Raw genomic sequence first — 15,862 nt, forward strand, 5'->3', positions numbered from 1 at the left:
TATTTTATGTTATTTTATTATTTCAAAAATCAGTCCCCAGCTTTATGCAAATGAGCGAAGATGCGTCTGATGCTATATAAGAGAAATTCCTGAGCATAACACACGTACATGATGTCGAAATGAAGAAACTGAATGAAATAATCAAATGACAGAAAATAATCAAAATACAAATTTGTGAAAAACCCATAATCATCCATTTACTCTCAGCCAGTAACTTAATTACAGGTCACAATATCAGGTATATCTCTCTAAATTTTCACGACATTCAAAACTAGTATTTTTATATAAGCAGCATTACAGGCCCTATGCGAATCATCTGGCAAACCAATAATGGAAAAATAAAACATATTTCTGGCAAATGCACGATTAAAAATTATATACTAAAAATACTCATATTTCGTTGAATAAGTAATTATCAAATTCTAAATTTCTGCACGTGGTATTTCATGTACAGTGCCAGATTTTCTGTGAATTTCACAAAAATTTATTGAAAACTCTGCATGTTATGAGCAACAAACATGCGATGAAAATTATAATTTTTGTAGAAAACATTTATATTTTCCTGAATACTTGTGCTATTTTCACAAAAATGCACACAAGCATTGCAAAAAAATTAGTAGAATATTTTGTGATAGTTATGAGTCATTTCATTTTTTTTTTTTCATATAGGATTGATTAACACCTCTTTTCCCTTTTTTGATTTTTTTTTTTTGTCTCTCAAACACACTCGTGACCAAATTTTCACTGGAAAATTGTGAGTACAAGCATAGGGTTCATGCGACCAAAATTTCTGAATGGTTATCCTGTATTTTTCTAGAAATTTGAGAAAATGTCTGAACTCCAAAAAAAAAAGCCACAAACATTTGGAAATATAGTGTACAAACCATTGAGAATCATGTCATACAAATAATCAAAAATTGTGTCATACAAATAATCAAAAATTGTGTCATACAAATAATCAAAAATTGTGTCATACAAATAATCAAAAATTGTGTCATATACAAACCATCAAGAATCATGTTCATCAAAAGTTATCCATCAAATCATCAAAAGTTATGTGTAACTAATGATAAACAGAGGAATCATTGCCAATCAAGTTGTCAATATGTCAAATGATTTTTCTGGCAATGCAAGTTGTGTGTGAATTTCAGCTTACTATTGATCTCATATCAGATCTAGACCAAAATTAAGTAGTAGAATAATCACTGTTTATGGTGACATTTTTCCATAAATTCATCTTTGTTTCATTAATCATCCCATATATATAGGACTCAAGCACATACGGACAAGGATGAGGGGTTCATTGCATATGAATATACTGTATTGTATATGAATAATGAGTTTGTTAATTATTGGGGCAGGCTCAAATAGTGTCAGTCCCAAAATTTTTGGAGACTGGCTGTATGGAATATTTTTGCTCAAGTATATTGCAGAATTTTAGTTAGCAAGGATAGGTAAGAAAATCTTCAAGTCTCAATTGGTTTCATTATTCAGTGAGTGTTCCAGAACTTTGAAATCATGTTGGGGGATATGATTATCCCTTATCGTGTCATCAAGAATTTTTGTCTTTAATTGAACAAATGCACATTAGATGTACAAGGTATCTTGATTGAAGTGTTGAAGCACCAGGTGGTTCAAACTGTTCATCAAATTAACACTGATATTGGTAGACTAAAACAAAAGAAATTTCTTGCAATATCACAATCTTGGACAAGACAGTGCAATATCCATTGTATGATTTGTCCACAATTGAGCATTTCTTAAACTTAAAACCAATAGACTTCATATTTAATAGCTGGCGATAAGTAAGAAACTGATATTCCAATTTAACAAAAGTAAATGACATTAAATGACTTCATTATTGTTATTCCTTGACACTAGTAAATTAACCATGTACATTTTTTTCTTTAACCATTTTGTTTTATAAATGTCAGTCTATATCTTTGTAATGATTTCCTTTACCATAGTGATTGATGATAATGTGTTGTGTTTTTACAGGGCAAACATGTATGTTATGAGTTTGATGTCACTGATGTTATTGTTGTGTCATGGTCTGGAACTAAGCTTATCGCACCACTTTTCCCCTGAGGTAAGACAGTCTTTCATGTTGCATATAAAGCAGGGTTGTATCAGTTTTAACCAGGGGCAGTTTAAACTGTGGTTAAAACCAGTTTGAATCGACCTGGCCAATATTAGTTTCAGCCACTTCTCAAGTGATCAAAACTCAAACTGCCAAAAATTTTCAATTATTTATTAATTAAAAATTGTTACTTCAAGTTCATTAAAAAGTAATTTAAAGTTAATTAATAAAAAAATAGTAACATAAGTTACTATGTTAATAACTCGATTAAATTAATGACAAGAAATGAAACGTGAGTATTTGAATGAATATTAGTCAATTGTATATGAGTTAAGATTTACTGTCAACTTGAATAACACTGGGTTCAAGCTGTAAAAAAGAAACACAACCAAAATCTCAAAGAATTATCAATACAAATCAGGGTTGGTAAGGTTTTAGTCATGATAGTAAAAAAGCAGAGTATATACACGTTTTCACAGTATTATCCAAGCTCTTATATTCTAAACTGTCTAAAACCTTCACTAAAAACCTTAGTTAAAATATATTATTTACAAGCAGATAAAAAACATTGTAAAATTTAAAGAAGCTAAAAGTTAATATAAAGTTATATGAATGATGTATCAATTTATTATAGATTTTTCTTCTTTAACCACCGGCTTGACAAAATGGCCAACAAAACATTAAGCACAAAACTTTGATAGTACTCTAATATAGACAGATTTCATATTTAGACCATTGACTGCTTGTGGTTCTTTAATAGTATTGTTTCGAAGGGTAGAAATTTTTGAAAAGGCTGGTGAATGTGCATGCAAGGTGTGCGTGGCATACAATTGTTCATATAGAAGAACAAGTTTCTAAAAGGACTCAGACAGTAGAATTCGAAAGGAAAAGACACACGTTTGGAAGGCTGCTGTAGTTTTAGCAGGACTTCTAGTTGATGTAAATAAAAGCTGTTTCCTTGTTCTCAAATCCTCATTCCTGTGAGTTTTTACCCATCCTCAAGTCCACGGCGAAGAACCTGAGAGATCTGCGTGATGGGACAATCTGGTGACAGAAGTTCGACAAGACCCAGCGGTGGCACAACAGCATGTTCAGAATAAAATTCAAGATTATTATTTATAACAAACAGGGAGGGTTGACATTTTGGCTACCACATCCAGATGTGGTCTAATACCTATTGTCTTAAAACTGATTTAGTAATAATTTTATTGTTTCTTTATTATTTTTATTTTATTAAAATAGCCAATAAATAATATTAAGATAAGTAATAATTAAGTGAATTTAAATCGGCTAGTAGTTGTAGAGCCTGCTGTAAGAGCTGCAACTCAAACTCAAAACAAAAATTTGCTATATCACCAAGGAACCAGAGTCTATTTTGGTATTCCCCCCCCCCCCCCCATATAATTTTGAACCACTCAAAATGGTCAAAACCCCACAGCAGAATGTTTTGGATTGTTTTGCAATGAGCCCTTTGGCTGATTGGAATTGTACGGCAGTAAAAATTCCCAGTTTCTACACTTTGAAGAGAATTTTTAGTACTAATACTCAGTACCGTCTTAACTCTTTACTGCCGAAGACGCCCATACATGCAAACGCCCGTAGACAGCAGAAGACGGCCAAAATAGGGGGTGTGGGTATGTTTTGGTGGCTTTTGTCAACAACTGGGAGAGAAGAAGAAAGCTTATGTCAGAGGCGGGAACCGAATAGACAACTGGAGCATCCTATCAATGGAATTTTAAATGCTGGAGTATTACAGAAAGATAAGGGTACTCAATGTATTTTACAAAGAGATAATACTCTGGAAGAGGGGGGGGGTGTATTCAGTAAACAAATATCGAAAATCCATTGAAATGAAGGTATGAACGTCAATGCAAAGGATAGCATGAATAGAAACTTGTGGAGACGATGGGGAGAGGGAAAGTGGTCAACACTTGGACTAGTCCACTTTGAACACATAAATCTTGGGATTTTTACGAACCTCCCAGGTCTTTTCTCTGGGCATTAAAGAGTTAACGCATGGGCCCACCCGGGCCCCAAGAGAATAGGGCGTCAGAAAAATTAGAAGTGGCTGAATTTTTCAAAAATTTGCCACGTAGGGCCTCAGAAAAATCGCTTTGTGGGTTACAACCACACTTGGTCAAAGTGAATGAAGCCCTGTTTTTTATTTTAAAAAACATATTCTGATGCCTGTTGAAAGTAAAAACCAATCTTAATTTTAAATTTAATATGAAAGAAAATGGTTAAAACTATGACTGCATCAGTTTAAGACCATTTCAGTAGTCCAATCATAATTTTGACCACTTTTAACCAGATAAAATCACTTTTGGTCAGTGGCCTGATTGAAGCCAATTTTGAATGGCTAAAATTACAACCTTGAAGCTTGAGTTTTTTTGTTTTTTTTTGTTATGATAGTTGCCTGTAAAATGAAGTTGAGTATGAAATAGTAACATGAGTAGTCATATTATTGTGTGAGTCACATTCATAGTTTAGTCACATTATTGTGTACGGCCATCTATATTTTTTGCATTAACTCGTGAAGATAAAGAAATAACGCAAGAGTAGCTTACCGATTGCAAATATAAGGCGAGGAGGTGTAAGCCCTCGGAAAATGTATGAGTCATTATTGTCACCAATTGAAAACACTATCTAATTTTTAAAAAAATATTATTGTTCCAGTTTTTTCCGGCATCACAATGTGTCTGAAACTGAGCAGTTAATGAAATTTTTGCATTCAAGCACCAAACGATTTAAGTATACCGTAACTAGACAAATAGCACCATTGCATATATCAAAATGAAGATAGCATAGTGACATGGATGACAGAGGTGAACATTGACAGAAAAACCAGTATTCATAGTTAAAGAAATAATTTTTCAAATAAATAAAGAAATGAAAGAAGATTACAAAGAAAGAATCTGAATTTTAATTCAGAATTTCTTTGATTTTAACGCATCTGTTCGACTGAGAGCTCTGGTCCTGTTCAATTGTCTCTGCAAGGACTTATCTGACCATGAAGCAAACACCTAACAAGCTCAGGTGCTGTTGACCAATGATTGATTAGTGAACAGGTTTGATCTGGATGACATAGGAAAGTTTTTCCCCTTCAATAAAACGCAATAAGGTGTATCAGTTGGCTTTTTCAATAATGAATTTATGTTGTAAGAGAAGTTGGTTAAGAATGTTACGAGCAGAAGAAGAGTGATAAATTTTTTTATTAAAAGGATATTATATTTTGCAGCATCCCAATTCAACCAACTGTGATAGGCTACATAAGTTGGTTACCATTAATGTGTTGGCTATAATCAGTTCCCATTTCAAAAGTGTCTTTCAACTGACCTTCAGCATGATACTTACATAACACAAAAATCCAGGCATCTACCATTTTTATATTAAATTATGGAAGATAAATGGCTGCATCACTAGAGCATGAAACAAGCATAACTCTGACATCGTAAACATGTTGCAGTCATACTAAATACACTCAGAATCAAAGGCATATACACAGGATGGATCTTTGACAGCAAAAGGCTTGAGAGGGGCACAAGGAATTTCTTCCAGAGAAATTTTGAATTACCAACCTGTAAGAAGCATTCAAATCAATAGAAATTAATGAAAATATTTATAAAAGAAAATTATAAATTTTTGGTTGGCTTCAAGGGAGGAAGAGGGCATAAGTCCCCTATGCTTCACCCTCTTGCATAACCTCTGCTCAGAACCAGTGCCGCCTTAAGAACATCATTGGCCCCTGGGCTAAGTGATTTTTCTGGGGCCCTAACTGGAAAATTCTCAAAATATTCAACTACTTCTCATTTTTCTGAGGCCCCCTGGCATGAATGCTTGTTAAAGATCATAGTGTAGAGGGTCTCTGCGGGGGGATTAAGCACAATTAATTAATTTTGATATGATATTAACATTTTAGAACAAAAAAATTTCTATTGTCTTTATTATTTTTTATTATTATTATTTGGCAGGTAGATCCATCAATTGGGCAGCCATGGCCTTTGCCCCAAAACTATGTAGCAAAGCCAGACTTCTTTATGTTGAATCCTGGGACTTTCAAATTTGTTCTTTCAAAGCCGAAGTGTGATATATTAGTAAAAGCTGTGGACCGTTATCAGAAGCAGATTTTTCTCACAGGTTGTTCTGGTGATCAGTCTGCAATACACGCAAAGAAATTTGTCTCTTTTAAGAAGAAACTTCATGGCATGGGCATAGAAGAAATATCCAATATAACAATCACAGTTTCTGGAAATTGTGAGGCATTCCCTTATATGGATATGGATGAACAATGTATGTGGTAAACAACACTAATTCTTTTGTATGTTTATGATTTACACTAATCACATATATGATTTACACGTCAACTGTATAGAATGGACTGGGACAAGTAAAATATTTCAAAACATTTTGTATTACTACTACTATTAAACCATTCTTCCGATGAATCTCAAAATTTCTAATGAATCGATGCATGCCAGAGCATACTGTGTGTGAGGTTATGTTGATCATTCATCTTCATAAAAATGTGCAATTTAACTCTTTGGCTGCGCAAATAGTCAAAGATATTTTTTTCTCTTTGCGTGAAACAGGATTTTTTTGTTAGTTTTATTTTTTGTTGCAGGCAGGTGGCACAATCAAACTCAGACATAGATTGAATAAAATTTGAAAAAGAGAAAGAATGCAGTAGAAGCAGACCTGTGACAGAATAGGGAAATAATGAAAAAGAAAAACAAAACAAAAAAAAACAAGAAGGTGGGCCATCTAAATGTAATTTTAAGATTTTCATTAAAATCATCAGAGGATGATTAAGCATGCCACTAAGGCCATCATCCGAAAGTGACCAGAGTAGTTTGAGGGTTTGACAAAGAAAATAGGAAAGAGAAGCTGAGAGGTACTAGAAAGAGTTGAATGGGGGGGATAGAATAGAAAATTCTCAATTCTTTCACTTCCTATCCAGCTCCCAAAAAAAAGCATTCACTAACTAACCAAATTTATACTGTATAGATGCACTAATTATAAGGTTTTTGAGATAAAAGCACCATAATGCATTTCTGTATTTTTTTCCCCTTATACAGACTTCCATATCATTTTCTCAGCATTAGCCAGCATACTCGAAGAGTTAACAATCACTTGAAGATCCCGTGTGGAAATACAGGGGTTCCTCGCTTTAGGCGATTAATTGGCTCCACAAAATGATCACCTAAGATGAAATCGCGTAAAGTGAGTTGAATTTAACATGGGTAAGATGGGAAATAAGGGTTTTCTCCAGAAGGATAAGAAACAAAATAAAAATAAACCTCAACTTCCAGCAGCAAAATATATTTCCTTAATGAATTATTCATACTTGTAAATAAATCTCATCAATTTAGTCTAAAGTATTAATATTTTTTATTTCTGTTCTCACTACTGATTGAGTCAAGTGATTGTGCATGTTTTCTTTCCTGAAGAGATTGATATGAGATAGGCTGATAACCCTTTTTTATTGAAAGCAGTCGAGATTTGGCTGACAAACAGCATTCTTTGTCTCTTTATAAAGAAAATCTAGAATCAAAGCTAGAGAATTCTGAATATTCCTCACAAATATGACAATTCTAGATTCATTGGGATTGTTTTCTAAAATTTAAATTCTGATAGCAATGCTGATGTGTGATCAAAAAATATTCATTAGTGAGATGGATTTGAGCATTTTTTCCAGATTTGTTTCTCACCTACATCAATAAATCCAACGGAGTGAGATGATTTTTTTCAGCTCAATTATATAAAGGAAAGACTTTTTTCTTGAAATTATGTCAAGGTGAACTCGAAAATAAAAGTCTACTAGTCCCCACCGGGAATCACACCAAGTTCTCTTACAATCCAGTCAAGCACGATATCCATATAAACCCACACCGCTGGAGACATGACCATTCCTTCTTTACTTACGCTCTGTAGCATGACCTACTGAAGTAGAGGCATGGTAGCCCCCCCCCCCCCAACTTTATAACTTCAGCAAATGGCTCCCAGTTGGCAATAGTAGTGAGAATTAGATGATTTTTTCAGCTCAATATATGAAGGAAAGACGTTTTTCAGAGTTCACCTCAGCATAATTTTCAGAAAGAAGTCTCCAAATCCATCAGATTTTGCCATTTTAATTATGTCATACCACTAATTTAAATTTCAAAGATTAAAATAAAATTGCATATCAAATTTTGTGGGTTGAATTTCTAAAATTGAGTATTTGAAATCGCATTATAGCGAAAGGGGGGGGGGGCGCGCGGTTGCCCGGCCAATAAAATACTTGCCTAAAGTACCAAAGGATGTTTAGAGCTGTCGCTAGTTCAATACCTGGTTTGTCCTTGTCAGAAAACATTCCTGACACAGGGGTACAACAAAAAACTGCAACTTGACCGCAGCAAAAAATTTCTACCGCAGCACACCTGTACCAAAGGAATGAAAGCCCCCCCCCCCCCAATCAATACCAGGGCTTGACAAATCCCAGACGTACAGTCGCTTTGGTGACTAAAAAATTGACATTGGTGCCTAGTTTTTTTTACACATAGGCAGAGATAGACTTGGAAGTCTGAGGAGGGGGGGGGGCACGGGTGATGATGATGTCAATTCATATATGCATATATACATTAGATCAATCGACTTCACCTTTGACACTGCCCACCTCCTTTCGCCTGTATCTCCGCCCATGACACATGGTAAATGAATTGAAGTTTGAGCGCAAAACTATTGAAAATCATGTCAGCGCAGCGTGTCTGCATGGAAAAGGTTTTGTAAGTCCAAGGACCAAGGATGCACTATTTTGGACTGATTTTGTCTGGGAAAAAATTACTTGGTTTTGTAAGTCTGAGGATGCATCTATTTTAGACTGAGTTTGTCTGAGAAAAAATTACTTGGTGCCTAAGCTTTTTTTTATTTGTCATGCCTTGGTATCTCATAGTCCCCACATTCTGAAGCAAGGCCCCCCCCCCCCAGACTGGAAGCTTTGGTGGGGGCCCCCAGATCAGACTTTCATGGGGCCCCTTTATGTTGAATTTATAGTGTGAAAAAGCAAAAAATGATAAAAATCATCCCAGGCCCTGTCAGCCCCACTTTTGTGGGGGCCATGGATAATCTACATATAGGAATCAAAACACACATAGTATGAAATTTTGCATTCTTGTTCACTCATTACTTGCATGATAGAATTGTTATGCTTCAGCATACGAGGCTATCTTCTCTGGCACAGCTCATCCCTGCCAACATGATACTCAGAGTTAGGGGTCAGTCAGTAAAATTAATTTTATCCTGTTTTGAATTTATGTGGTTAGTAAAATTCCAGTGGCCTACTGAAATATTATTATATTGGTATATTGCACTGTTGTGAGTTGAAATTCCTATAGTTCTCTTTTATAAAATCTTTTTTCCCATTTGTTAAAATTTGATGTGTATTTTTGATGTGAAATTTGATTTATTCTCAACCAATTCATTCTGTTTTCTGCTGTAGATATTCTAAAGATCAATGACCCGGATAAGCCAAACCAGGCTTATTTATTCAGCACAACAGTGTGGGGTGCGTTGAGAGGATTGGAAACATTCAGTCAAATTGTATATGAAATTATTCCGGAAATGGTTCGTATATATATATATGTGTGAATTTCTAAATAGGAGTATAAATATTTGTGTGCCATAAATTTTAATTCAAGAGTATTATAAAAAAAAATTCATGGATTTGGAATTCTCAAAGCAGTTGTGCTTTTTGAAAATTGGCAAAGTATTTTGTTATTTTATACTAGTTTATATTCAAGAAATTCTATGTAGTGCTTACAATGTAAAATTAACCACTGAGTAAACTTGACATGCGTTTGCGGAAGGAGGGGTATTGGGGGAGTGAGAGAGAGACAGTGTGTGTGTGTGTTTTCCCCTCCCCCACCTTAAGATCAAATTTGAGCAAAAATGATTCCTTAATGTACCGTCGACTCTCACTTGCACAAAACCCTACAGACTAGAAAAATTAATAATAGAAAAAAAAATTTAGGTGCCAACCTAATTTTTTAGGAGCCAAGCATTTGTTCCCAGGGAGAAAAACAGTCCAAAATCGATTTTTCCATCTGACTTTTCAAAATTTTGGTAATCTTTATCCCTCATAGAAGAGGCACCAAAATTAATTCAGAAAATTTTGTGTTACCCTGAGGTTTTAATTTAATCACACATAACAAAAACAATTTTGGTGCCAATTCCTATTTTTTAGTCACCATGGCCCCCGAGATTTGTCAAGTACTGGTTTATAGTAATAGTATATTATTTCAGACCAGAAGATTAGTGGTCTAGAAATAGTAGCCCAGAACCGATGTAAAAGTGTGTGGTTCATAAAGTGAAGCATTGATTGTACAACGTTTTTGAAATTTTCAGTCAGAGATTCACTGGGTATCCATAAACTGAGGGATGTTTACATTTTTGAGGGATGACAAAATTGTGTCATTTTCCAAACTATGATCTCACTACATGCTGCATCGGCAGCTTCTTGGATATTAGCAGTCCAATAGGCAGTTCAAGGAACATGTCAGAAATACTGGCACCTTAAATCAGAGAAATCAAGAAAAATATACTTTCATCCTTTTGCGGACTATCCTCCCCCCCCCCCATTGCTGATTAGTCCAGTTGGCAAGATTGCAACACCATACTTAACACTGTGTTCAGGCCTGTCATTTAGGGGGGGACAAAGGGGCCATTGCCCCCCTCCCCCGGCTTTTGAAAATACACTAAAAATGGTATATATATATATTTATATATATATATTTATATATATATATTTATTTATACACCCACAAATATATATATATACAGTCAAACCTTGTTAGTGTGTCACCGGTTAACAAGTCACTCTGCTTACCGGGTCACTTTTTGGAAGTCCCAATTGTCTTCAGGCAGGAATCGGCACAGCTATGGCTTACTCCGTTTAATGAGTCACTCCGCTTACTAAGTCATATTTTTGCTCTCCCAAGAGTGAGTCATTAACAAGGTTTGACTGTACATACATTGAGTAATGTGCTTTGCCCCCCTTCCCCCCCCCCCCCCGGAAAAAGTTGAAATGACGGCCCTTACTGTGTTGCTCTGTTTTGAAGTCATCGAAATGCTCCTGACAGACAGTCAAACCTTAATTTAAAAATGGGCTATATATTTTGAAGTCCCTGTGGGTATATTTCTATTCATATTGGCTCTGTTTTTTGTGATTTTCCTCAAATAAAAATGTCAGTCTAATCTGATTCTTTAAATTAGGATTTGACTAATTTGCTATAATTATGCAAGTATTTTGCTCAATGCCGATTTAGAAACATGTGCAGTGTAACCTTTTACACTGCTCAAAACAATTAGGGGAGCACATGGTTTTAACAAAATTACGCAAAGATGTATACCGATAAGTAACATAAAATGAATCATCCATAATTTAAAGCCTAGCAGGAAACGGAAGAAGAAAACTTCATATGCAAATCAAAGTTCATGACGTCAAAAACCAGAAAAAGGAGATAAGGGCAGAAATCGGGATGTTGCAGAAACGTCTGTTTTACTGCCGTAACTGTGAAATTCGATTGCGCAGTATTTTTTTTTTTGAGACAAGGTGACTTGAGGATGTCTCAACACCGTGATTTACCGGAATCCATGGCATGGCGTGTTATAGGCAGACTGGAATCCGGGCAAACACAACGTAGTGTCGCGGATGCTGTTGGAGTCGCCAGAAGTGTTGTTGCAAGGCTGTGGAATCGATTCCAAGAAACAAGAACTGTTAGGCGTCGACCAGGGCAAGATCAGCCACGCGCCACAACAGCAACTGATGATCGGTATGTACGGTTAACAGCCCGTCGAAACAGAACAGAGAATGCTATGCAGCTGCAAAGACGGTTGCTCTTGGCAACAGGACAAAGAGTGTCCAGCCAAACAGTACGTAATCGGCTTCATGAGGGAGGGCTCTATGCACGTAGGCCAATGGTCTGCATTCCATTGACCCCACGCCACCGTGCGGCCCGAAGAAGATGGACTGCTGAACATCAAGATTGGGAGCAACATGATTGGAGCCAAGTGCTGTTTACGGACGAGTCCAGATTCAGTCTGGAGTGTGACACCCGACGTGTTCTGGTATGGAGGGACAGGGGCACTCGAAATAACCCTGCATTCGTTTGTGAAAGGTCACAATACAGACGAGCTGGTTGGATAGTATGGGGTGGAATCAGCATAGGCGGACGTACGGACCTGCATATCATTCGGAATGGCACTTTGACGGCCCGACGGTATGCAGACGAGATACTGCGACCTCATGTCATCCCTTACGCTGGAGCCATTGGAGATTCCCTTGTTTTCCAGGATGATAATGCCCGACCGCATAGAGCTCGTCTGGTGGAGAACATGCTTGAAGCTGAAACAATACAGCGTATGGAATGGCCAGCGTGCTCTCCTGACCTGAATCCAATCATCGAGCATGTTTGGGACATGCTCGGACGACGCATTGCTGCGCGACCAAGGCCGCCTGTTACTGTCCGAGACTTGCAGATTGCACTTCTTGAGGAGTGGAACAGTATTCCCCAAAGTCTGATCGATAACCTCATCGCATCCATGGCAAACAGGTGTGCAGCAGTCTTAGATGTTCAAGGAGACCACACGCCCTATTAAAACTCATGCATCATGTCTAAACAGTACTTTTTTTTATCGTTTACATGCAACCAAATTGTTGCCCTAAATCATCTTTTCATGTTTTTTCCATATTTTCAAAGAATTAAAGCTTAATTCCAAATTTTTTTACGTCTTTTTTCTGTATTGCGCATTGATACGCGTGTACTATCCATTGTATGCCAATATGTGACTGTCTCGCACGGTTTTCTTCACTTTTTTGCTTGCTCCCCTAATTGTTTTGAGCAGTGTATAATAGACATTTCAAATTAGAGGAGATTCATTAGAATCTTATGTAATAGGTCTTCAATGTATTTCACAGATTGTCAGTGCACACTGCCTGTCAGCAGACAAAATTTTCATTTTTTTGTATGTCTGTTATGAAGTGTGTTATTCCTCTGTGATGTGATAAATTTTTATTTTTGTCATACCATGGACCGTGGTCATTTTATACATGATAAGGAAGAGCTAATCAGAAGGTATGTTTATAGATTATAGCTATTCTTATTCTATGCTGGATTTTCTATTGTTCGATTGAATGTTGGTGCTAGTAGGAAGGGGGTCAATATTTATCACTTTCAGTAACAAAATAGTCTTGAAAATTTTTGATATTCACTGAAAACTTTCAATAAAGATAAAAGGCATATAAAAAAGTTCAAAGTGTTGATTACATTGTCTTTTCTTCCTAGTACTTAGATATGATTGCTACAGACACAGTCAGCATCATCATTTGAACTTGATTTCTCAAATCACAACACATTAAATCCTTTCAAATTTCAAATTCTTTTAATTTACATTCTTGTTATAAGCATATGCAGAGAAACCTGCCTAAGGCTGGTCACCCACTGGAAGCTGCTTGAAGTGATAAACAAGTCGTGCACAGTTGTTTGTATTCTCAATACTGATCCCATTGCATGGAAAGTGGAAGAACATCTAGTGGAAGTACACTAGAAACGATCTTGAGTTGTCACCCAACCAGAATGAGTACCACAAAGAAATCCAACACAATTAAAGTCAAGATTGAACTCTGAATAGTTATTTTTAATTTGCATAATATTTAACTATTAGATATAGAAATTTTACAAATTTTGACAAAATTGACATCAAGTTTTTGGTTCATATCTCCCATCACTAGGAGTCAGTTCATCGTAGTTGGATATTTGAAGTAGACTCGTTTGCTCTTTTACCGTGGTAGGTCTTATATAATGAAGAAGCGGGGGTGGCCTTAGAAGTTCAAAAACATGGAAGAATGACGAAGTATTCCAAAACTATGACATCCTAACTCCTCATGTGGGGTTAACTAATGAGTTGTATGGCTGAATGCAAGTGCGAAGAGACAAGGGTTTCGCTGCTTTTTATGCTGAAAAGGCAACCAATCACTGTTGATTGCATAATTAAGTTGCATATATTCAGAATTTTTTTTCATCACTGCGGAATCACAATGTGACTGTAGTGGCTATGATATATCACCACAAACAGTCAGTTGGGTGTCTCAAGAACAATTTTTACCTATTGCACTGGATCGACTTATACTTGTACAAATACAAATACAATGCCACAACAGGCAAAATGCCCAACGAGGTGGCTGATAAAAAGATGCCCATAAAAATATGGATGTCATATATTTAAAAAAAAAACAGCAACCCAATTAAAAATGCACTTAACAAAAATTATAAACAATATATATATATACATGACTTGTGATGTTTAGGTGAGAATTACTCAATCTCAAAAATTTACTTTAGAGCATTTGTTTCAAATGGGGTGGTTCCTCTCCACCCATCCAGAGTCTAACATTACAGAGCAAGTGACTTTCGGTGACAGCAGCAGACAACCGACAAATCCAATTAAAATTGGGTTTTATGTGTCCTGTCTTTCTGCTAGGGCGCAGTACAGTTGTTTACTTTTTTCATGCATCTGGCTCTGTTTTTTTACCCTTTTGGTCTATCTCCCCCTTTCCATGCGTGAACATAAAAGCTAAAATTTGATAATTGCCTTTCATGGGTTGTGGTGATAAGTAGTAATCAATTAAATATATTTATTCACAACACGAATGCCTTCTTCGAGTTTGTGTCAGATGTCTCATTGAGTATGGACTTACAGGGTTTCTTGTAAGTGCTAGAGAATATGTCCTTTATCTCATCAACTCTCTGTCAAAGATGTATGATTCGAATTTAAAAAAAAGCTGAACAGGCATTCAAAAATTACCCTGTATCAATTTTGAAAGTGAAAATAAAAGTGTGTCACAAAATAAAAAATTAAAATTTTTCTACTGTCCCCGGTGCTAAAACGGCAGAAATTTGGAAAAGAACAGTGTTAAATGTGAAAAACCATTTTAACTGCATTTAACGCTGTTCTTTCCCAAATTTCCTCCATTTTTGAATTCGAACATCTGTGTGGATATTGCACTTCAAAACATGAACTTTTTTTTGTTGGCATCAGGAGAGATAGGACAACTTTCTAATTGGAAGTTAGAGCACAGGGTGGCCGTCAAAAATTTAGATTTTTATTTTGTGATACACTATATTTTGACTCCCAAAACTGGTACAGGATAATTTTTGAACACATTTTGAGTATTTTTTAAATTAAAATCATACCTCTACGACGGATGGTTGATGAAATGAAAGTCGTAATGGCACTTACAGGACACCCTGTATACAGGTTCTCTGGATTCGTTTCTCAAAAATGTTAGTTTCTCTATATTTTTTGAAGGTTATTATGAACTGTTTAGAAGTGAGTGGCATGTAAGGGTTGCTTTCATAGGATGACATCAGACTTCCCTAGTCATATGACTCAATGTTGTTTGTTGTTGCTCACATTGCTTGCCACGTGTTGTCACTTTCATTAGATGACCAGCCTAAGATGGACTCTGTACGAGACAAAAACCCGTCTTGAATGGAATCTAAAGATAGTCCCATAGATGATTTATGCTTTGATGTGCATCTTTATGAAACAGAATTTGTTTGATGTTTTCTTTTGTCAGTCTTCCTTCTCTTGATTCTCTGTTTTGAACAGGGTCCACTGTATTTGGAGTATCTGCTAGTATAATTCAAATCAGAAACGTGTTTAGTTGTGTGATAGTTTTATAATAAATTTGGGAATTTCTGTGATAACATGAAATCATAAAAAACTTCATATGTCTCTAATGATTAT

The 15,862-nt window shown here is 35.9% G+C and overlaps 1 protein-coding gene across 2 annotated transcripts in view; it reads left to right on the forward strand.

The window, feature by feature from the left end:
• The window catches only part of LOC149085755 (beta-hexosaminidase subunit alpha-like), a 40,117-nt gene that overhangs the window by 1,795 nt on the left and 22,460 nt on the right, over positions 1–15,862 (forward strand). For both annotated transcript variants that reach the window (XM_089232153.1, XM_089232152.1), the window contains exons 2-4: positions 1,999–2,089; positions 6,052–6,370; positions 9,555–9,679. In XM_089232153.1, the coding sequence (XP_089088279.1) occupies positions 2,006–2,089; positions 6,052–6,370; positions 9,555–9,679 (528 nt within the window). In that variant the 5' untranslated portion in view covers positions 1,999–2,005. The remainder of the gene's footprint in view (positions 1–1,998; positions 2,090–6,051; positions 6,371–9,554; positions 9,680–15,862) is intronic.

The sequence above is a fragment of the Pholcus phalangioides genome, unplaced genomic scaffold (genome assembly GCF_987345545.1).
Source record: "Pholcus phalangioides strain wild (caught in Gottingen) unplaced genomic scaffold, Ppha-v1.0 ptg000005l_1, whole genome shotgun sequence".
NCBI lineage: Eukaryota > Metazoa > Arthropoda > Arachnida > Araneae > Pholcidae > Pholcus > Pholcus phalangioides.